Source organism: Aegilops tauschii, chromosome 4 (genome assembly GCF_002575655.3).
Source record: "Aegilops tauschii subsp. strangulata cultivar AL8/78 chromosome 4, Aet v6.0, whole genome shotgun sequence".
NCBI classification, from domain to species: Eukaryota; Viridiplantae; Streptophyta; class Magnoliopsida; order Poales; family Poaceae; genus Aegilops; species Aegilops tauschii.
The window spans coordinates 401975389-401997544 of NC_053038.3; the positions used below are offsets into that span (position 1 = coordinate 401975389).

General features: G+C 45.4%; 4 protein-coding genes across 4 annotated transcripts; 3 read left to right on the forward strand and 1 right to left on the reverse strand.

The window, feature by feature from the left end:
• The first annotated feature begins 372 nt into the window (after positions 1 to 372).
• On the forward strand, positions 373 to 5130 carry LOC120962552 (uncharacterized). The gene is made up of 9 exons (XM_040386282.2): positions 373 to 1242; positions 2253 to 2329; positions 2415 to 2463; positions 3125 to 3201; positions 3290 to 3338; positions 3986 to 4062; positions 4131 to 4179; positions 4836 to 4912; positions 4998 to 5130. Exons 1-9 carry the CDS (start codon positions 1102 to 1104, stop codon positions 5128 to 5130), a joined length of 729 nt encoding a protein of 242 aa, XP_040242216.2. The 5' UTR covers positions 373 to 1101.
• Positions 5131 to 7683: 2553 nt separating this feature from the next.
• Positions 7684 to 13706, forward strand: LOC109774014 (uncharacterized). The gene is made up of 8 exons (XM_020332734.4): positions 7684 to 8248; positions 8688 to 8836; positions 8922 to 8970; positions 9720 to 9803; positions 10372 to 10491; positions 12417 to 12479; positions 12978 to 13051; positions 13354 to 13706. The coding sequence occupies exons 1-8, from the start codon at positions 7748 to 7750 to the stop codon at positions 13445 to 13447; spliced, it is 1134 nt and encodes a 377-aa protein (XP_020188323.1). The 5' UTR covers positions 7684 to 7747; the 3' UTR covers positions 13448 to 13706.
• Positions 13707 to 13999: 293 nt separating this feature from the next.
• Positions 14000 to 15535, reverse strand: LOC109774025 (peroxidase A2-like). The gene is made up of 3 exons (XM_073496842.1): positions 15178 to 15535; positions 14733 to 15087; positions 14000 to 14611 (listed from the first exon to the last, which is right to left on the reverse strand). The coding sequence occupies exons 1-3, from the start codon at positions 15406 to 15408 to the stop codon at positions 14184 to 14186; spliced, it is 1014 nt and encodes a 337-aa protein (XP_073352943.1). The 5' UTR covers positions 15409 to 15535; the 3' UTR covers positions 14000 to 14183.
• Positions 15536 to 19910: 4375 nt separating this feature from the next.
• Positions 19911 to 21897, forward strand: LOC109774013 (ubiquitin-ribosomal protein eL40z fusion protein). Its single transcript, XM_020332733.3, has 3 exons — positions 19911 to 20068; positions 20156 to 20345; positions 21628 to 21897. Exons 1-3 carry the CDS (start codon positions 19966 to 19968, stop codon positions 21722 to 21724), a joined length of 390 nt encoding a protein of 129 aa, XP_020188322.1. The 5' UTR covers positions 19911 to 19965; the 3' UTR covers positions 21725 to 21897.
• The last annotated feature ends 259 nt before the right edge of the window (positions 21898 to 22156 follow it).

Sequence of the window (22156 nt, forward strand, 5' to 3'; positions counted from 1 at the left end):
TATTGTGTATAGCTAGTTGAGCCCACCCACTCCCGGGCTAGAGAATGTATCTTAGAAATTCCTAAGTGTAATCCATGTACTCGAGGTCAAATACATTGCTAAGGGGTACCAAAAATATATATGAATAACTAATAACATAGAAATTATGTATATGTCACATCCAAGAACCCGATTTCAAACTATAACACGGGGAGTTTTAGAAAAACTTATAGCCTGATTTAGATTTACTAGTATTCATAACATGATTTTATCTTTAGTTTATTGAGTTTGTGGTCGGATTTAAAATAAATATTTAGCACATTATATGTGAGCCATATACTCATATCCATGTACTCAGATGTTTTCAGAGTTTTTTTTTACATATAGCAAAGAATGTGGACCTCGGGTGCTCCGATTGCATCACATGGTTGGTCCACAAGATACGGCATGCATCAAAATTATTTGAGCATGCCCACTGTCTAGACAAGCATTCTTCCATGAGGAAATCCTCTATAAAACATGAAAGATGGGGTGTAAGTTGAGTTGTCTTAGTTGACTCATCGTGTTGTTGTGTAGTTGTGAACATTTGAACATGTGGATGCCTTTACTTGAAATAGCGTGTTGTTGGCGTGGTGTGTGTGTGGCTCTTTAGAAAATTTCAAAATAGAGTGGAAACAACTATGTACCGCCTTTTGGAAAATATTTCATTCAGTTTTCTTTGTTTTGATTTGATATTGGAAAGGGGTTTAAAACTAACTTCATTGCAAACATGGACTAAGTAAAAAACATGCCAAAGGGCCATTCAATTTTTTGATGTCTCTGCTGTCAGGTGGGTCCACCTTAGTTTATATGCTCATCTCCCACACCCTCAGATGTGTAACGTACCCTACTATATATAAACCACCTGGCCCTGATTTGAACCAACCTAGATCTCATCCCCTCCCCCTCCCCCCTCTACCAAGTGGCGGCGGTAGGCAAGACATGGGAGGAACATGGCAGTGAAGGGCGACCAAGGAATAGCTCCACTTGACGGGTCTGGGATCAAGTTGCGACCACCGGGTCAAGCAACGAAGATCTAGCAAAGAGTAAGCGTTGAGAAAACGAGCACCGACGAATCTCAACATGGTAAGCAACTTGGTTCTAATGTCGTCGAGCGGATCTGGTCGCGGCGATAACTCCAATAGTAGCGGTGATGAGTGGGTACCAAGAAGTCAACGACCACGGCAACAGAAAAGGCGAGCAAAGAAGGAAACACCTATAGAGGTTGGTCTGCTTGAATCCTTCAACCCCTCCCCACCCCTTTTCATCGTCTCTAATGCAGACATGACACCAAAAGTTCTAGGGAATTTTGCTCCTCGATCGTGTGAGCTTTAGTTGGTTTATCTTCTTTATCTCATACCTTTCAAATCTCATGCTACTTTTAAATCGTATGAATCACATCGAACAGTTGTGTCGACGAGTGCGCCAATTAATGTTCCTCCTTACCCTTGACATATCTCCTTTGAACATGGGGTATGGATATAGATCTAGATCTGTCTGGTGTATATGAAAACATTTTTATCGGTTTAAAGGGTGCAATGCCTGGTACGCCATTAAGGAATCATTTCAAAGAGTCTTAGGTACATCATCAGATCTTAGGTAAGTGTACTGTTAATTGTTGGCATACATCCGATTTGCCTTGCGTCGTATGGATGAAAGGGGTCCTGATGATATTGGTCAATGACGTGTGTGGCCTTGCAAATAATGGGCTTTTAGCGGGGCACTGACTTTCCTCACCAATGGAGAGCATCCCGGTCTGCTCCCCTCCCGTAATACTTGGCCTCTTTCTCAATGACAAACATTTTTTGGCATGATAAGGCCACGTCACCTTCCATCCCCAGTGTCGTGCCACGAGTGGTGGCGGCGGGCGTTATGTCGTGTCCCGAGCAGCCTCCCTGAGGGGTTCCCATAGCTCCGCAACCTTGCTCAAGGTGAATAGCTAGGTTTCTCGCCCTAAGGTTTTCGGATCTCATTATTTGCATGCCTAGTTAGTAACGTGCTAGTGTTTTATGTGCATGGTCATGCGCTGGTGATTTATAGATTGTGACATCACTGGATAAGAAAATCATAGTATCTTGTTGTCGAAGCACATGTTATCCTATTTTACATAGTGATGATTTGTGCTCTAATTATACTATTTTAGGCATTGTGATGATTAGGATATTCCTTAGTTGTAAATTATGATGTCAAGACTTTGTGGTTCTCTTATAATGTTTGTTTTTTGGGTAATTTAGGTTACTCCAATTCCAATTGTTACTCCACCTGCAGTTCCTGCTTCATCTCCTCAAGAGCATGTAAACACAAAGGAAAGGTAAAGAACAAAACTACATGTGTATTATCTATCTTCCATGACAAAAATTAGCAAGTGAAAACTTGTAATCTTGAATTCATTGCAGAGAAGGTACCAAAGAAGATTGTACAACTATGGCGATCAATGATCGCAAAGTAAGTGCACATTTATTAACACCTCCTCTTTATACATAAAGTTGAGAGTTGCAGTATCTTTGTAACTATGATTAATGGTCTAGTAAGAGAGAATAGTTATACTTTTTGACTACTTTACATGTCCAGTCGCTTTCAAATGCAACTGGATCTTCAGATGTATTTATATTTATCACATACATTGGATGTGCGGGTGACATGAGTTTGCAATACCTGACATGCCATTCTGAAATCATTCCAAGAGTCTTAGATACATCGTAAGATCATAGATCAAATACACTGTCAATTATTGGCATACATTTGATCTGCCTCGCGTCATATGGATGAAAGTGCTTCTGAAGATATTGGTTGGTAACGTATGTAGCTAGCGTTGAAAATTACGAGCTGCTAGCAGATAGTCGACTTCCTCGTCAATGGGGGGCATCCTGGTTTGCCCCTCTCTCATAGTAGACTTGGTCGTTTTCTCAATGGCGATCATTTACTTTTTGGCACGACAATGCATGACTAGTGGGGCGAGTGTTTGTTGGGAATAGTCAAACTCACTTGCTTTTTATTATGTCTTATACCATTTTAGGTACTGTGTCGATTAGGATATTCCTTAGCCATACATTTTGCCATATAAGACTTGTGAGGTTCTCTTGTAACATATTTTTTGGTAATTTAGGTTACTCCGGTTCCAAGTGTTACTCCATATGTAGCTGTTACTCCATCTCCTCAACAGCATGCTAACACAAAGGAAAGGTAAAGAACAATCAAACTAAAAGTGTATAATCTGTCTTCCCTAATGACAAATTACAAGTGAAAATTTGTAATCCTGAATTCATTGCAGAAAAAGTACTAAAGGAGATGGTACAACTATGGTGACTAATGACTGCAATGTAAGTGCATTAAAACCTTTCTCCAGGCATATAATTGAGAGGTTCAATATCTCGTACTATGGTTAATGGTCGAGTAAGAGGAAAGGAATGCTACTTTTTCACTAGTTTACATGTCCAATTACTGTTTCAAATGCGACAGAATCTGGAGTTACCTATGCACGTAAGATGTGTGGTTGACATGGGTTTGAAATACATGGAGGGCCACTGTGAAATCATTCCAAAAGAGTCATATGTACACAATAAAATCATATGTAAAGTATATTTTCAATTGTTGGCATGCACCCGATTTGCCTCGCGTCGTATGGATGAAAGTGCTCCCAAAGATATTGGTCGGTGATGTGTCTAGTGTTGCAGATGACGAGCTTCTAGCCGAAATTATACTTCCTAACCAATGAGGGCATCCTGGTTTGCTCGTATCTCATAGTAGACTTGTCCCCTTTCTCAATGGCAACCATTTTTCTTTTTGGCACGACAATGCGATGAAGAGCGGGCGAGTGTTTCTTGGGAGTAGTCTAACTTGCTTGATCTATATTCTGATTTTATGCCATTTTAGGCACTATGTTGATTAGGATATTCCTTAGCCATAAATTCTACTGTATAAGACCTGTGAGGCTCTTTTTTAACATTATTTTTTTCGGGTAATTTAGGTTACTCTAGTTCCAACTATTACTTCATATGTATTCGTTACTCCATATCCTCAAGATCATGCCAACAGAAAGGAAAGGTAAAGAACAAAACTACAAGTGTATAGTATGTCTTCCGTGAAAATTTATAATCTTGAATTCATTGCAGAGAAAGTATTAAAGAAGATGCTACAACTTTTGTGATTAACGATCGCAATGTAAGTGCATTAAAACCCCTCTGTAGACATATAGTTGAGAGGTGCAATATCTCGTACTATGGTTAATAGTCTGGTAATAGGAAAATAATTATAATTTTTTACTAGTTTACATGTCCAGCTAGTGTTTTCAAATGCCGCATGATCTGAATTACCTGTATATTGTCATGCACGTAATATTTGTGGGTGACATGGGTTTGGAATACATGGAACACCATTGTGCAGTCATTCCAAGATATTCATAGGTACATCATAAGATCATAGGTAAAGTGTATTGTCAATTGTTGGCATACAACCGATTTGCCTCACATAGTATGCATGAAAGTGCTCCCACAGATATTGGTCGGTGACGTGTCTAGCGTTGCAAATAACGAGTTTCTAGCGGAGAGTATACTTCCTCGCCAATCGGGGGATCCTGTTTTGCACCTCTCTCGTAGCAGACTTGGCCTCTTTCTCAGTGATGATCATTTTTCTTGTTGGCACGACAAGGCGATGTTGATCGTGCGAGTATTTCTTGGGAGTTGTCGAACTCGCTTGATCTATATTCTGATTTATACCATTTTCGGTAGTGTGTCGACTAGGATTTTCCTGAGCCATAAATTTTGTTGTATATGACTTGTGAGGTTCTCTTATAAGGTTTTTGTGTGTGGGTAATTTAGGTTACTCCAACTCCAACTATTACTCCATATCTAGCTGTTACTCCATCTCCTCTAGAGCATGCCAACACAAAGGAAAGGTAAAGAACATAACTACAAGTGTATAATCTGTCTCCCATGATGAAAATTTGCGAGCACAAATTTATAATCTTGAACTCGTTGCAGAGAAAGTAATAAAGAAGATGCTACAACTGTGGTGATCAATGACCTCAATGTAAGTGCACTAAAACCCCTCTTTAGACATAGAGTTGAGAAAGTGAAGTATCGTATGGCTAATTTTCTAGTAAGACGAAAATAATTCTACTTTTGACTAGTTTATTTGGCTAGTTACTGCTCAAATGCAATTAGATCTTTAGTTACCTATATATTTATCACCACATAAGGTGCATGTGTGACATAAGTTTGCAATGCCTGTCACGCCATTGTGTAATTATTCCAAAAGAGTCTACCGTAAGGGCACCTTCAACGCGAACCCTCAAAACGCCCACATATGTCTGGACGTAGCTGCCTGGGCATAGTTTACCATCCAACATGGTATCCCATCGGTCTACGGACCAGTCAGAAATCCCACAAATTGGACACAAACCAGGGGCTTTGCGTATGTTCGGACCACTGCCACCTACACGCTCGCCACCCGAGATCCACTCAAATCCTATCTCACGCCCCCTCCCACATGAAGCGGTTGTCCACATTCATGCTGGTGAGCGTCCCCATGTTGGCCCAGAGCGGACACGACCTCTCACTGGAGCCGACATTGAAGGCACACCGTCAGAGAGCGCCGCATGCGCCGCATTCCAGTCTCCGAGCCTGTTCAATGTCGGAGCGACGTTACTGGAGGGACGACTATGTACCAGATTCAAACTGGTTGCCCGTCCGCCAGCCAACCAACAGTAAATATGCACGATGGTTGAGAAACCCACGCCAACGCCCGCATTAACGCAATCCACCGCTTGGCCTTGCCGGTACTCGCTATTTAAACATGGCCTCGCCTGATGCCATTCGCACCACACTACGTCTGCTTCCAATCCTCCTTCGTGCACCACCTCCACCATGATCGCGAGCTCTCTAGAGTGATGAGGAGAAGCACGAGGTGGCTGCCCTTGCGGCTGGCTAGCAGGGCCGTCATGCATGGTGGATACAAGCAGGCATGCCAGCGACCTCGTCAGAGGTGGGCGACGATGAGCGGGCACCCCTACCCGCGTTGATCCATGTTAACCTCACCATGAATGAGTAGTAGGCACACTTAGCCGCCATCATGGCGGAGGTGCAGCCGACGCCGTGTGTCGGCGTTCCAACTAGCACAGGAGGAGCAACACTACAACCTCTCCCTCCCCGCGCATCACCGGCTGGTGGGGGCCAAATCTACGGTGAGTTCGCGAGCGAGAAGGCCGTGGCAGCCATGGCCGCGGTGAACCCAAACTTCGTCGAGGAGCATCGGGCGCTCGACCGGGCCACATGCAATGGTCGCACGGTGGCATCAAAAGCTCATGCGGTTTGCAATGGGAACGCCAACAGTTGTGTGTCATTGGCACCGCTACGACCATGAGGCCGGCCTATTCACGTCCATTATTGACCTCACCTCCAACGGCGATGCCCAGGCCGCAGACTCTGATGAGGAAGGTAGAACACGGGAGACGGCGTTGCCTCGTGTCTCATGTGGGCAAGTCCGTGTCCCATGTTTCACTCCTCCTCGCCAGAAACTGCAACTTTACTTCCTATGGCTCATGGTTGTCGAACATGGACACGAAGGGAAACAACAAGGAGTTGGAGGATGGACTCCGGTGAATATTTAGACTAGATTAACTTCCGAACGCTTTTGTTTTTTGACAAAGGATGGGATATATTGACTCAAAATAAAGCATTCGGGGCTTCACAAATTGACCAACCAATTCCTTTTTATTTTACGCTCTTGGTAACATGTCACCAGTCAGTTTGTACTGTTTCTTGACGCTGATAGAACGTGCGTGCTTCACAAATGGACCAACCAATTCTTTTTTTTGACATAGTACAGACGCAAACGCTCATATATACACGCATACACTCACCCCTATAAACGTACATATGCACATCTTACCCATATGAGCACCTCCGAGTGGCTGAGCCGGCGAATCATCTTGAGATTTTACGAAGTCACCATAGGCGCCTCGTAGTCGACGAGAACGTCTCCTTCCACTGAACGCGCATCGCCAAAATTCTAAAATAAATTCAAGATAATTGCGAGTACTATAATTTGAACCCTGGTGGGCTGAGATACCACTGTCCATCTAACCATCCAACCAAAGCAATTCCTTTTCATTTTTATTCTAAAAAAATTTCCTTTTTATTTTTCCGAAGAGAAGTTGTTTTTTCTTTTTTCTTTTTAAATAGAGAAGCTTCTATCTGTCCAGGCTACAGAACATTTGGCCGCGAACCAACATGTGGTTGGATGGTTAGAGGGATTGTGGTATCCCCAGTCCATCAGGGTTCAAGTTCAGGTGCTCGCAATTATTCCTGGAGTTATTTTAGGATTTCCGACGATGCGCATTCAGTGGAAGCAGACGTTCCCGTCGACGACGAGGTGCCTACGGTGACTTTGTAAATTTCAAGATGATATGACGGCTCAGTCTTTCGGAGATGCTCATAGGGATAGGGTGTGCGTGTGTGTTTATAGGGATGAGTGTATGCGCGTGTATATGAGCACTTGCGTTTGTACTGTTGTACTGTGTTAAAAAAAAACATTCGGCCGCGCCGCCTACTCGAGATTGCGACGGGGCCAGCCAGGAGGGGAGGAGCGCCGCAAAGCGGCCCGCCCCCGCCCAGCCCAAAAATTTCGAAATAAAAACCCCAGCCGAGAGGCGCGTGCCAGTTTTCAAAGCCATTTTTCAAAGCGGAGACCCCACCAAACCCCTGTCTCTCGATCCTCGCGAGTCAGCGCCATGTCGTCCCCACCACCACAGCGGCCACCAACCAGCACCACTGCGCCCCCGCCTACCGCCACGCCCCCTCCTCCTCCGGCCACCGCCCCGCAGCCCCTGCCGCGCGCCTTCCTCGCCACCTCCACCGCGCCGCAGCGCGCCGCCAACTCGACCCCGCCGCCGCCGCCGCTCTTCACCGGCCGCCCATTGAACCCTAACCCTAGCCACGCCTCCCCCGCGCACGGCATCCTCTACCCCGTCGCCACATCATCCTCCATCCCCGCCGCCGCCGCCGCCGCGGCGGCCGTGGCGGCGAACCATCGCCGCGCTCCCCCCATCGGCGTCGCGTACCCGCGCGCCCACGCCGTCGCTGTCCCCGTCACAGCGCCGTCTCAGCAGCCCCAGGCGCCAGCGCAGCCGCGCTCCTACGCCGCCGTGCCGCGGGCGGTGGTGGCGGGCGTGACGCCACGTCCAGAGCACCCTCCCCGAGGGGTTCCAATAGCCCCGCATCCTCAGCTCAAGGTGAATGGCTATTTTTTAGTTTGCGGGCTTCGACTGGAAGGGAATTATACTAAACCTCGACCCTTCCCTTAATTCTCACCCCAAGGCTTTTGGATCTCGCCGACTGAATCCCTAATCGGTAATGTTGCTAGGGTTTCATGTGCAGATTGAGGTTTATTGCACTCATTTTGGCAATCTGATGAAGTATTGTTGTTGAGATAGGGCCACCTTGTGAATGGGCAGGCGATGGTGATTTATAGACCGTGAAATCATTGGAGAAAGAAAATCATGGTGTATCTTGTTGTCAGGGCACATGTTATTTGATTTTACACAATGCTGTTTCGTGTTCTGATTTATGGCCTTTCAGGCATTGTGCTGATTAGGATATTCCTTACCTGTAAATTATGCTGTCAAGATTTGTGAGGTTCTCTTGTAACATTTGTGTTTTGGGGTAATGTAGGTTAATGCTGTTCCAGCTGTTACTCCATCTCTGGCTGTTACTCCATCTCCAGCTGTTACTCCATCTCTAGTTGTTACTCCATCTCCAGCTGTTACCCCATCTCCAGCTTTTACTCCATTTCCTCAGGAGCATGTCACCACAAAGGAAAGGTAAATAACGAAACTGCAAGCTTATAGTTTGTCTCTCGGACTGAAAATTTGAAGTGAAATTTTGTAATACTTGGATTCATTGTAGAGAAAGTACCAAAGAAAACGCTTCAACTGTGGTGATCAATGACCGCAAAGTAAGTCCATCTTTATTAAAACTTCCTCTTTACACATAGAGTTGAGAGATGTGATATCTTGTACTATGGTTAACACTCTAGTAAAAGGAGAACGATTCTACTTTTTTACTAGTTTACATGTCCAGTTACTGTTGCAAATGCAATTATGCAAATGGATCTCCAGTTACCTGTATATTTGTGATGCACAGAAGATGTATGGGTGGGTGGAATTTGTATTTTGTACTGATTGGAGTTGACATATGCAATATCTGTGCTCATTTGTACTATGGTTAATGGTCTAGTAAGAGTAGAATGGTTATACTATTTGACTAGTTTTAACATGTCCAGTTACTACCGCAAATGCAAATGGATCTTTAGTTGCCTTTAAATTTCTGACGCTCATCAGATGTGTGCATGACATGAGTTCGTACTTTGTACTGACTATTGAGATGCTATTTTAGTTCCTATGGTAATATGACCTCATGGAGAGTAGTCTTTTTACCATCGAGATGAAAAATGATATAAAAATATTCCACTTTAAGCAATTATAAAGGGGTTATGAGGCTGAGATTATATGGTTGGGTACTAATCAGATACTTCCATTTAAGGGCTGAGCTTAGTACCTGAGTCGTAACAAAGTAGACCTTCGGCTCAGGAAGGACAAATATATGTTGATCAAATTTCTCAATTCCTTGTTTGTCATCTAGACAGGCGAGTTCGATATCATACTAGAACTGACATTTCTTCTGATCTTTTTTTTTGTTCCAAAGGTTAACGTGTTAGACAGTGAGTCAGGATCCTTGTATGCTCTTTGTCGATCTTGGCTACGCAATGGTGTTCCACATGAAATTCAGGTTGGCATACTTCCATTCTTTCACCTTTCCTGCTTGTTGAACATTTTCTGTACTCTGGCATTCTCTGCATCAGCTCCTTTTGAAACGCACTTCAGATGTCTCTCTGGTGGTTTTTGCACTTCAAAATTTTGTCTTTGACTCCTTGATTAAATCTATGGATGTTCCTTAGATAAATATTCTATATGCTCGCTGAGAAAGAAAACATGTTATTAGTTAGATAATTTTGTGTTAGGAAATTTGGCCTATGGGTATTGGTCAAAGTAAATCTAAGAATTTTTATTCCAGGACACATATATTTTCTTGAAATTATTATTCGTTAATCCTGGTAATGCTCACTCTTATTTGCTTTAATTGCATCTATGTATTCTGTACTCCAAAACATGATTTGAGTTAAACAGGACCTTCACTTTCTGTCCACAAAGATCATCCATAGATATCTGTGTCCTACTATAGTGTGACTGGATTTATTGTTGTGTGTTTTGGGGTTTGCCTCATATTATTTTCAGAGGTTATATATTTGTATTTTCTTATTCAAATTTCTTATCACTTGTGTCATTTTTGTTTTCAGCCAAGCTTTGTTGGAAACGTTGCACCACTTCTTCCAAGACCTTTGCCTGCTTCAGTTGTAGATTCTAGGATGTCAGAAAAGGACCATGATGTTGAAAATCAAGTTTCAGAAGAAGAGCAGGTATCTTGTAAAAATCATCTTTACAACATTGGTATGTTGATTCGAGATACCTCTTAGTTATAATATTTTCCTGGCAATTCTGGATTGTAAATGACATCTATATTTTCCCAATCCTATAGCCAATTTTAGGCTTTTGAACACTAAAGTTAATAAGCTTCCATCAGTAGCAATATCTGTTTTCTGAAACATTCCTTTAAAGTGAGGGGTGGGTATTTGCTAATTCGTTGTCAATACCATTGAATAGTAGGTCAATTGGCGTAGTTTGTTTCACACTCTAATACAAGTTCTGTGTTCTGTCAAAAAGAGGATTGATGGAGCTATAGCTTCATTTATTCATGTTTTGAACCATTTTCCTGTACCCAAGTACAGAGTTCCCTTTCACTTTCTTGTTTGGGACTCGAATAGATTAGATCGGGAGTTTCAGTTTTGGCTTGTTTCATTCGTTCCTGTTTTCTTGAGCGGTAAAGGACAGTAGGAGAGGCTCCTACTGTCTTGTATTTAAATTTTTGTATTACATGTCAAACAAGCCACTACATCTTCCATCCCGGAGAAGGGAGTGAGAGAGACATTGGTTGGATGGTAGGGGAAGGGGGGCTAAAAGAGGGAAAACAGTGAAGGGGGAGATGCCGCCTACACAAGGGTGCTAATCAAAGAATCAATAAAAGGCCCAAGTCTAGACTTAGCTCTATGGGCTAAGAGGGCAAAGTCTAGCTTGAATCTGTTGATCCAGGATCTATGAGTTGGGGGGGGGGGGGATTCGTTGGAAATTTTTGCCGTTGCTCTCTTTCCATATACCCCACGCGACTGCCGTGAAAACCTCCATGAACATTGGTCTCGACCATCCATCCCTAGCGGAGTGAATCAAATTTAATCTGTTGCCATCTGAGAGCCAGGTCATTTGCAGGTCTTCCCAACACTTCTTGCTGAATGAGCACGTGAAAAATAAGTGCTCCACCATTTCTTCAGACCCCGAGTCACATAGGACACAGTCCACGTTGTCGTCCACATTGAAGTGCCTATGGCTCAGCATGTTTTTCGTATTGATTCTGTCAGCTAGGATCAGCCATGCAAACACCTTGAGCTTCATTATACAGGCCGACTTCCAGATCCACACGAACGCCTTGTCGGCTGTGACGTCCTTGAAGCCCCCCCCCCCCCCCCCCGCGCGCGCGCATCGCGCAGGCCCATTTGCCTTTTGTTGCGTTATCGGGTGACGTCGAGGCAGTCAACAGTTGCATGTCTTGGACCTCCTCGTACGCTTGCGCAGAGAGTTGCATGATTTTCCATTTTCTTACGCAAAGACATCTTCTTCGGATCTTGTCGAGGTGCTCAATCAGCTTTGGAGTGAATTTAATGGTGCACATCGGGTAGATTATCATAGAGGTCAGGACTGAATTCAGGAGCTGAAGTTTGCTGCCATGAGAGAGCATGCTGAGCGATGAAGACAATCGCCTCTCAACACTGTCCACCACTGGCATAAGATCTGTGATCGTTGGTCTGGTAGTTCCCATCGGCAGTCCCAGATAGGTGAATGGCTTCGAACCGATCGAGCACTGAAAGATTTGAGCTAATTTAACAGCCAGAGCTCCAGTAGTATTGATGGGTACTAGGAAAGATTTCTGAAAATTAATTTTCAGACCAATGGAATCAGCATAGTCCATGAGGAGTTGCTTCATTTTGGTTCTCTGTAGGAGTCTGTTGTCTATTCATTTTGGGTTGCCAAATCAAATGCTGACGATCCGCCCTGAAATTACATTGAGATGTATAAATCTGTTTTTTCCTCCATATCAAAGATCCTTGAACACTTCCTTGCTTGTTGTGCTCATATATCCTTCCTTTCATGGACTGATTGGCATTCACTTTAGAAATCTGTATCTTAGGCTTCCAGAAATATTTGGCAGTATTAATCCCCTCACAATTTGCAGAGATATGCCCAAGAAAGGAACGCCCTGTGCACCAGAGACGCGATGGACAGAGCATTGACCAATGTAATGTGGATGAGCAGTGTTTTATTCATTCCTTACCCTTTACCTTTTCTTTTCTGTTTATACAAGTGTTTGAAGCCTTGTATCCTGCATATGCTAACTGTTGCTTGTGATTGCTTTTAATCCTTATTATGGGTCCATTATTTGTCTGTTCTGGAAAGTGAAAACTTGTGTCTCATTTGCTCATGTTGAAGGTTTAATTTGGGTTGGTGAGCATTGCATTAATAGCTAAACATTCCACACCTAACCTGCTGGCAAGATTGGGCACATCTGTTGTACCTTACCAAAATATGTTAAATTCCGTAGATTATTTCTCATTTGTTGAGACCAAATGGATGAAGGATCAATTTTAAAATGCGACTTTGTTTTATGACCTTTTGTTACCCAGTATGTTCACCCTGCTTTGGTTAATTTTACCTCTTATCTTATTTTTCTATCACCAAAAACACTAGATGCAGTGTTTTGACTCTGATACCATTATATTTGATGTTTTATGTGCAGAATGATACTAGTGAATATACCGCGGCTGACTTGTTGAGGGAGCATGTAACTCGTGCAAAAAATATACGTGCCAAGTATGTACTTCTCCCAGACCTCTTCTGTCTTTTTAATAGAGGTTGAATCAATCACCAGAAGAAGATTAGGCCAATAATATTGTGCAGACAGTAATAATTTCCAAAATATGACCAATGTAATTGTTTTCGTGTTTGTCGAGTTGTCATTCAGTTTGATAATTTGGTGTGCCTTTCCATGTTCAGATCTGTCAGCTTGTTGTATTGGCAAGCTCTCAAGCATGCATTAAAAATGTGAACATGCGAATATGACCTTGGCTGGATTTTGAGTTAGTCTTTCATTTTAACATAATTTTGTTTGGCAGATTGCGCAAGGAGCGGCAAGTCCGGATCGAGAGATACAAGCAGCGCCTTGCACTTCTTTTGCCTCCTCCACCACCCCCACCTAGCGAGCCATGATGGACTTCCATGTTGCCATTGTGTTGTCATGTTAAGTAACCGAATCTGTAGAAGCGGAGACAATTCCAGATGTTGTACTGTTACTCTGTTTTAGAATTCGTTCCAGCCGCCAAATAATCAACATTAAACTTTGCATCTTTGCTTGGAATGTTTTTCTTCAGGAGAATTTAGCATTTTCTTTTTGGAACATTTGCTCCATGTAAATGTGTGTCGTGAATCTTTCTAGACCAACAATTGAACTATTTCTAGCATGGTATAATTTCTGCTCTTTATGTAGCTATTAGAGTTGTCATCTGTCACCTAATTAACCTGTTTTTTTTTGTGACAACTGAAATGTTATCAGCCATTAGAAACATGAAGATTTAGACTCGAAGCATGCCTAGCTAGGGTATGAGCTCAACATCAGGGGAACCCTTAGCTTGAGTTTCTCTTGCTTAGCTAGGAAAAATAACGTATTGCTGGCAAGTAGTTCGTATGCACATCCTAGGTGACTAATTATTGTCTTTGAGCGGGTTTCACTGACTACACTTCAGAAAATTTGTGAGACAGTTATTGTCTTTGTGCAAGTTATTCTCCCAGAGTTGGGACATTTATTCAGAACATTTTGAGACGCATTACAAATATATTTTTACATGAACTCTTCAACGACCATCCGTGAAAAAAATGAATTCCTTCAAAAGAAAAAATAATAAATCAAATGAATGACTCCTTTGAACAACAAACAGCACTGGTGCGATCAGCTTCTGTTCACCACCCTGCAGTTCCTCCTGACCTCCCCCATGCTTCCCGTCAGCGGGGCGATGTTGCCCATCTTGATCATCGCCGTGGCGAAGCTCCGGAAGAAGTCGGCCTGGCTGGCGGCGAACCGCTCGACGATGGGCGCCGTGGAGGCCGCGGCTCCTTCCGGTGCGGAGAGCATCACCTGGTCGGACCGGAGCAGGCCGCGGTTGCGCAGGAGGTTGTGGTAGTAGCTGTTGTCGAACGCGTCCGGCGTGGCCGGGTCGAGGTTGTTGAGGCGCGCGTCGGCGCCGGTCGCCGGGCAGCTCTGTCGCAGGGCGGATAGGTACGCCCCGTCCAGCGTCGGGTCCGGCTGCCCGGTGCCGGCGAAGTTGTCGAGCCTGTCCTGGAAGAACCTGCACTGCGCCCGGCCGATCGTGTGTGCTCCTGGAAGATGAAGCGAGACGTACGTGTCATTTGTACCGCTCCAGTCGTGTACTAACATATAGAGACCGATATCTGATCTGAGGAGCTGATGGTGGATCAGTAATGGAGTACGTCGTAGTACCTTGGAGGGCGACGAAATCGGTGTCGTCGAGCCCGACGTCGGCGAACTTCTGCCTAAGGACGTTCAGGGCGTCCGTGGGGCTGGGGAGGTTGTCAGCGGCGTCGAAGTTGGCCGTCGTGCCGTCCCTCCGGCCCAGCAGCACCCTCCAGTAGGGCCCTCCCGCCAGCTCGACGGAGACCTCGGCGGCGAGCGCGACGATGTCGGCGCAGGAGACGACGCCGGGGCACGCGCTCTCCAGGGCGGCCTTGATGTCGTCCACCACCGGGAACCCGCGCGCCGAGTTGTTGTTCGGGGCGGCGTTCTTCTCGCTGCTTATCGCCGGGCCGTCGTCCAGCAGCAGCGACCCGTCGCAGCCCTGCACGCGAACACGCACGTTAGCTTCAGCTCAAATCATATACTAGCAGCGGCGGCGCATGCACGCACGGTGGAGGTAGACGGTACGTACGTTGACGAAGCAGTCGTGGAACTGGAGGCGGACGAGGTTGGCGAGGATGCGCGGGTCGGCGGTGCGGGCCTCCTGGATGACGCGCCGCACCGTGTCGTAGACGTGCGGGCACGACTCGTCGTAGTAGGCCGGGCTCAGCTGCTGCGCCCGCGCGCCCTGGAAGAGCGCCATGGCGGCGAGCAAGGCGCACACGGCCAGCAGCGTCGCTGGCGCGGGAGAAGGAGACGCCATCTTGATTTGCTACCGAGAAGTAGAACCAACAAGATCAATCAATTCGATCTTGATCTCAGTTTCGCTTGCTCGGTCGCGCTAGCTAGCTTGTTGGTTGCTGATCTGCTCTGCTCGTGCTTGTGATTCTTGGAGCGGGCAATGCCGATACGGCGGTACTTATAGCAAGGCTACCGCGGGGCTTCCTGGAATGATGAGTGGACTCGCTCCCGCGACGCAACGCGGAGGTTGATCTGGTAGTTTTGGCACTGCGGTTGAAAGGGTCTTGACTACCGAGGTTTCGAGATATACAGAGGCGGGCGGGAAATGGTCTGTAAAACCATAAACTATGTGCTGATACGGTTTAGCACTGGGTCCACACTCAACTAACCCCGTAATTTATATTCTTAGAAAAGGGGTATATTCGAAAAGGCGCGTGTAGGAGTACGTTTATATGTTGAGGATGCGAAACTGCTCTGCGTATGATGGTTTTATCGTCCGTCCAGTACCACAAGAGAGCATATCATCTCTAAATGCTATGGCCCACAAATTGAGTTATCTACAATTATCTTTAATCGTACAATGTTGGACAGGTATTCTGTCGTACGTATAGCAAAGTTGTTGAGGATGCGGCTGGGCGGTGCTTTTTCTTTGACACGTTAATTGTTCCTGATGCTAGCTGCTTAGCTCGTGAATTAGTCTATGGGAGTGAATTTTCCGGATACAGAATTAGTCTGTATACCACGAGGGAGGCGCACTGCAGGTAACGGATAGAAGTATGCTCCTCAGGTGGATGGAATTCTATCGTTTGATGTCATCTGCAAGGAGAACTTTGCAGGAAAAATCACACGTGATCAAAGTGAAGCTAGCCATCGCCGTGTGCTGGGAAACCTCCCCGAGGATCGAGTTAGTGCAGGTGTGATGAACAAATGGTTGTACTTTCCGATAAATGGCGGATTTTATTTACTCAAAATGAAACATCAAGTACATACAAAGACATTGAGCACACACAAGCTTCTGCATAGTTAGGATGAACACAGCCAACACTAACGCACACACACAAGAAAAACACCGGCAAAGAGCAAAGTCATACATGACCAAAGCTATGCCTAAGTCAGAAAAAAAAACCGAAGCGATCAAAACAACGGTTGACAAACTAGTACATCGACCATATCCACACCAACCATCTCTAGACACCACAAAGACCACGAGGCAGTGGCGGATCTAGGATTTTGAAACAGGGTGGTCCATCTTTAAAAAAATTTACTACAAATATGACATGCCTACCATCAATATAGGGAGTATCTTCTGCAAAAAGAATATTTTTGCCTACGATCCTTCACTACTAATTTTACTTATGTTTTATGTGTAGGAATAAATGGCAGTGAAGAATTGCCATTCAAGAAATAGTTGCTTTGCATCATACTACAATTTTGATTTTAACTCCTAGTTCCAATTTACTATACCGTTTCACAAAACACAAATTATCGTAAGTCAACACATATTACTCCCGTTCTTCATACTTCATAGAATTTTCTTGATCATAGATGACCAGGCAGTTCTTCACGTTTTTTCTTCTTAATAGCAACAAATATGACATGCAATCAATCAGAATTTAGAAATTGGAAGTGTGAACAAAGGGAACCCTACGCAAATGACAAATCATGAATTCCTGCTGACTGCTGCATACCGCCTGCTGCCGGGCAAGACTGCGCGCGTGGGGTGGTGCCAGCCTGTCGCTGTCGCGTCGGCCTGGCGGGGCGAGTGACGAGTGGCTCCTGACGTCCTGGGAGCGGGATGTGGCAGTGGATCCGCCGAGGTCCGCCGCTAGGCGAGCAGCTGAGCTGAGTAGGGACGGCGGCGCATAGGCCAGAGAGGGGAAGGAGGAGACGGGAACAAGTGTGGTTGTGCGCAGTAGGTCGAGACAGTGCTTCCTGGGCTTTTTTATTTTTTTTCCTCGGGCCTTCTCTACTATGTTATGCAGGCCGTCGCAAAATCCCAGGGTGGGCCGCGGCCCACCTGTCCACCCTCTGGATCCGCCACTGCCACGAGGTTCTTCAACAACAACCTCAGTTCTTCATCAGCAACGCCTCTAGGAAGGAAACGACGTCCAAGCGTCGCTGTCACCGGATTCGACCATCAAAGGCCAAATTCTAGGTTTTCACCATGAAGTACCAGTCTTAATATGTGAAATCGTCCGGGGGGGGGGCGTTAAGTAGACATCTTCCTCACGCCGACGGCCGGATTGGAGGACCTTAGGTTCCCGGCTGCGTACTACTGGTATCTCCAAACTTGAGGTGATTGCATCCCATCGGGAGCTTAATAAACTTACGTGAACTAGCTCAGATTGACAGTAAGTACTCCGATAAAGGACGATGGTACTCGTCTCCTGGGGTCTCTTGGGGGCTTCGGTGTGCAAGGCCTGCGTCGATGCCTTTTCTGGCGATCTCCCGGCCGTTCGATGTGCGCAGATGCCTCGTGCTCGGTAGAATTTCCTTGCGGGTCCATTACGTGTGAGCCGCGTGCGCGACTGGGGCCACCTTTTATAGGGGCTTTTTGGCGTGCCCGCATGCGTTGAGCGAGGCTAGGTGTCGTTACTAAAACCGGCGGATCTCGAGTAGGGGGTCCCGAACTGTATCTAGGAACACTGGTAACAGGGGGGAAGCAGAAGACGATGTTAACCCAGGTTCGGGTCCTCTCGAAGAGGTAAAATCATACGTCCTGCTTTGATTATATTGATATGATGGAGTATCAAGTACAAGATGATCTACCTCGAGATCCTATGTTGTGTTTTAAACCCTAGGGCTACTAATCATGTCCCTAAAGACTAGACCCCACGGCTTATATATGCACCGGCGGTACCTAGGTTACACATATCGTCGGTTGCCAATCACGCCGACTAGCGAGCTATTCTTGAAGTACATGCCAGTGTTGGCGTTTCACGGACCCGGGTCGTTATTCTACTCTGCCTGTGTCAGCTGGATGTGTGGCCAGCTAGGTGGTCGATGTCATGTTTGCTCGGTTCGTCCAGTCTAGTGTTATTGCGTGGTCCGGATACCCTATGAGGGGCTTGCTTGGCCGGACATGTTTGCGTATGTTGGTGGTATGTCTCAGTTTTTTCCCACGGTTTTAGAAATTTATCAACTCATCAATTATCGTTGCAAAACCTCTGTAACAATGCTTGGGGTATCATGTAGTAATGACAGTTGATTGTCCCTAGCAAAAAAGGAATGAAAAAGAAACAAGAAACACATTTTTTGGACGATGCTAGGCGTTCGCCGGCTCACGCAAAGAGCAGATTGGCTGGCTTTCGAGCCGTTAGATTTCGTGTGTGACATGCGTCTGATCTAACCACGTCAGCCATTCAGTGTGACCTGCGGGTTTGCAACGTAGACCATGTTGCGCTTGCCGACTGCAACGTTGGCCATGTTGCGCTCGCTGAGTCCAACATGGGTCATGTTGCACTCGTCGATCTGCAACTTGCCCGCAATTGCAATCGCTCTACAACACAGATACCGTTGTGACCGCAGCATGGACGACGTTGCAACTCGTAGTCGTTTAGGCCCGCCGACAAGCACTAGCACTCCGCAACATGGACAATGTTATGTCCGCATCACAACCACCTTGTAACATCGAGCCACATCACTGGATATAAGGTTGTTGCAGTAGCCGTCGACCTTGCAATCATGGAGAGACTTGGGGAGATACCTCTAGACCCTCTAGACCTTGACCTAGACCAAGCGACCACACGGGGATGGGAGATAGTTCATGTGCAACAACTAATAGAAAAAGAGACACGATGAGAGACACTTATGTAGCTACTAGAAAGAGAGGGCTCAGAGCTCATCGGCACCTATGCCCATGGTGGAAATGGTAGAAAGAAAAATGAGCATGAGAAGTGAGGGGATAAGGATGGCGGTGATAGGATAGGAGAGAACGAGAGAGAAGATAAGGTTTCACGAAGCTTCCATTCCGTCTGCTCCGACTTCACATGGTCCCTTTGTTGAAACGATCCAACTGCTAGCTACACAGTTGACGAAAGTGTGGATGAGTCTGTAGATTCGTGACATTTTCCTTTTATTTTTCAGTTTATTTTTTTGAGAGATTTCTTTTTGAGTTTAACTTTTTGGCGGGTTTTATGAGTTTAACTGGAAACACAGTTTTTTTTGAGAAAAACCAGATACATAGATTTTTTTTTGAGGGGTACCAGATACATAGATACCCAGCCTCAGCGCTACAAGGACCAGCCCGACCTAAAATCGCCTGCGGCCCACGCTTCTGTAGATTTCTTTCCACGAGACTGTCCATTTAAAAAAAAATGAGACTGTCCATTTCTTCACTCCTTTTTTCTTTGAGGGAGTCCATTTCTTCACTCGACACAGGACGCAGAGCACCCACTCACTGGGCCTTGGCTAGAACAATGAATTCACAAGTCCAGCCGCGCTCTCCGGCTCCAAAGCCCCGTTCAGCAGCCCAGCCCACTCCCCACACACCCCTCTTCCTCAGACCAAACCCTAGCTTCCCAGACCCCTATAAAATGCCTCACCCGCCGCCGCCGCCGCCTCAACACCCTTCGCCAAAATGCAGATCTTCGTCAAGACCCTCACGGGGAAGACCATCACCCTCGAGGTTGAGAGCAGCGATACCATCGACAATGTCAAGGCCAAGATCCAGGACAAGGAGGGTGAGTATCTTCTTCTCAGATGTTCTTCTTTCCTTTTTCTTTCATTTCTGCCGGCCGCCGTGGCTAATCTCTGTTTTGTTCCGGCAGGGATCCCGCCGGACCAGCAGCGGCTGATCTTCGCCGGCAAGCAGTTGGAGGACGGCCGCACCCTTGCCGACTACAACATCCAGAAGGAGTCGACCCTCCATCTCGTCCTCAGGCTCCGCGGAGGCATCATCGAGCCATCCCTGCAGGCTCTTGCCCGCAAGTACAACCAGGAGAAGATGATCTGCCGCAAGTAAGTGCAGTCGTCTGACATGCCAGCTCGTTTCTTTACGTTTGACCACATATCATTTCAGAATTAATTTATCTCTCTGTTAGATGTAAAATATCTCTTGTGAATGATTTACATATAGTGAGATTTGATATCACTAGAATATGTTTTTAGATGCCTTGCACAGCAGTTGTTTTCAAGAGTAAGAATAGAAATATGTCCGATTTTTCGGTTGAGCCCACGTTTTCATCGTATAAACTCCTCTTAGCTATTGCTACTTTTGGAAATGAGTTAGTCATCTTAGCATGATGCGTCAGGGTACATAGTTTTAGTTTAGTTTTATCATGCCGCGCTGACTTTTAAACTGGTAAAATAAACCCACAATGTACTATTTAGCTACCTTGATGTAGCACCCATTTCAATCTTCTCATCAAGAAAATCCATACCCACATTATTCTTTTTGCTGTTTTATTTGTGAACTTGTACTTTGTATCATGTCCTTTTGTTATATTTATGGACCTGGGTATTGTAATGAGATAACCTAGAGCATTCTTCAATAAAGAGTTCAAGTGGGCGTTTCTTGTGGGCTCTTGCATTTTCTGCTGCTCAGAGTTTGGCATTCATGGCAATGAATTATTGGCTCGATGATCTTTTACTGTATAGTCTTTCTCTCTCGCGGTTCCTTGTGAAGTCTATTCCTTTGGGTGAAGAACTAAGCGGGATTTAGTTTCTGCAACTTTGTTCTTCATCTAAAGGTTGAGATAGAAGGATGCGCTGAGATTGGGGATCCTCAACTGGGAGGCAGGAGGAGTCTCTTCTGAAGGATCTTCCCATGTGGAAAAAACTGGCCTTCACTGAGAGCCTCAATGGAATCCTTGTTTCATGATGAATTCTGATTGATAATGTTTGGGTTTTAGGTCGATTTGTCTGCCCTTTCCGACCTTCTCAATTTTGCTGGTTATTTTACTTCCTTGATCGCCTTCTACAGATAAATTAAGCCACCTGTAAATTAACATTGTGAACAGTCTAGTCTAATACACTGATCTTATCTTCCCATGTGGAAAAAACTGGCCTTCACTGAGCCTCAATGGAATCCTTGTTTCATGCTGAATTCTGATCGGTAATGTTTCGGTTTTAGGTCGTTTTGTCTGCCCTTTCCGACCTTTTCAATTCTGCTGGTTATTTTACTTCCTTGATCGCCTTCTACAGATAAATTAAGCCACCTGTAAATTAACATTGTGAACAGTCTAGTCTAATACAGTAACACTTTGATCTTACAAGTTCTAATGTTCTCACCTATCTGCAGATGCTACGCGCGCCTGCACCCAAGGGCTGTCAACTGCCGCAAGAAGAAGTGTGGCCACAGCAACCAGCTGAGGCCCAAGAAGAAGATCAAGAACTAGAGTGCTACTAGTCAGTTTCATGGACCGGTTGAATCCATTGCTGTGTTAGCGTTTATGCTATTGTCGTCTCGTTGTCGTTGAACCTTATTTTACTTTGCTTTCAGCCTCCAATCGTTGTGGTGATGATAATTGACAGTATTGGTATATGGTAGCAAACCTATAATTTTGCCGTATCTCCTCTGTTTGTTCTGCGTTCTGTTTAATTCTTGACTGGTTGGCAATCTCTCTGCGAACGCTTGTGGTTTCCTCTCTCTGCATCCGGGCTACTGGACAGGAGTTGGCTGTGTTCAGATTGTCCACTCTTCGGCTGATATCATGCCAGATGGCTGATGATCAAATGCTTTTGCACACGAGTTGAGCAACTGTAGTCTTCAAGTAAGTTAAGCTCTTTGAGTTTTGGTTCCATGGATGCCAAACTCCGCCGTGCCAGCT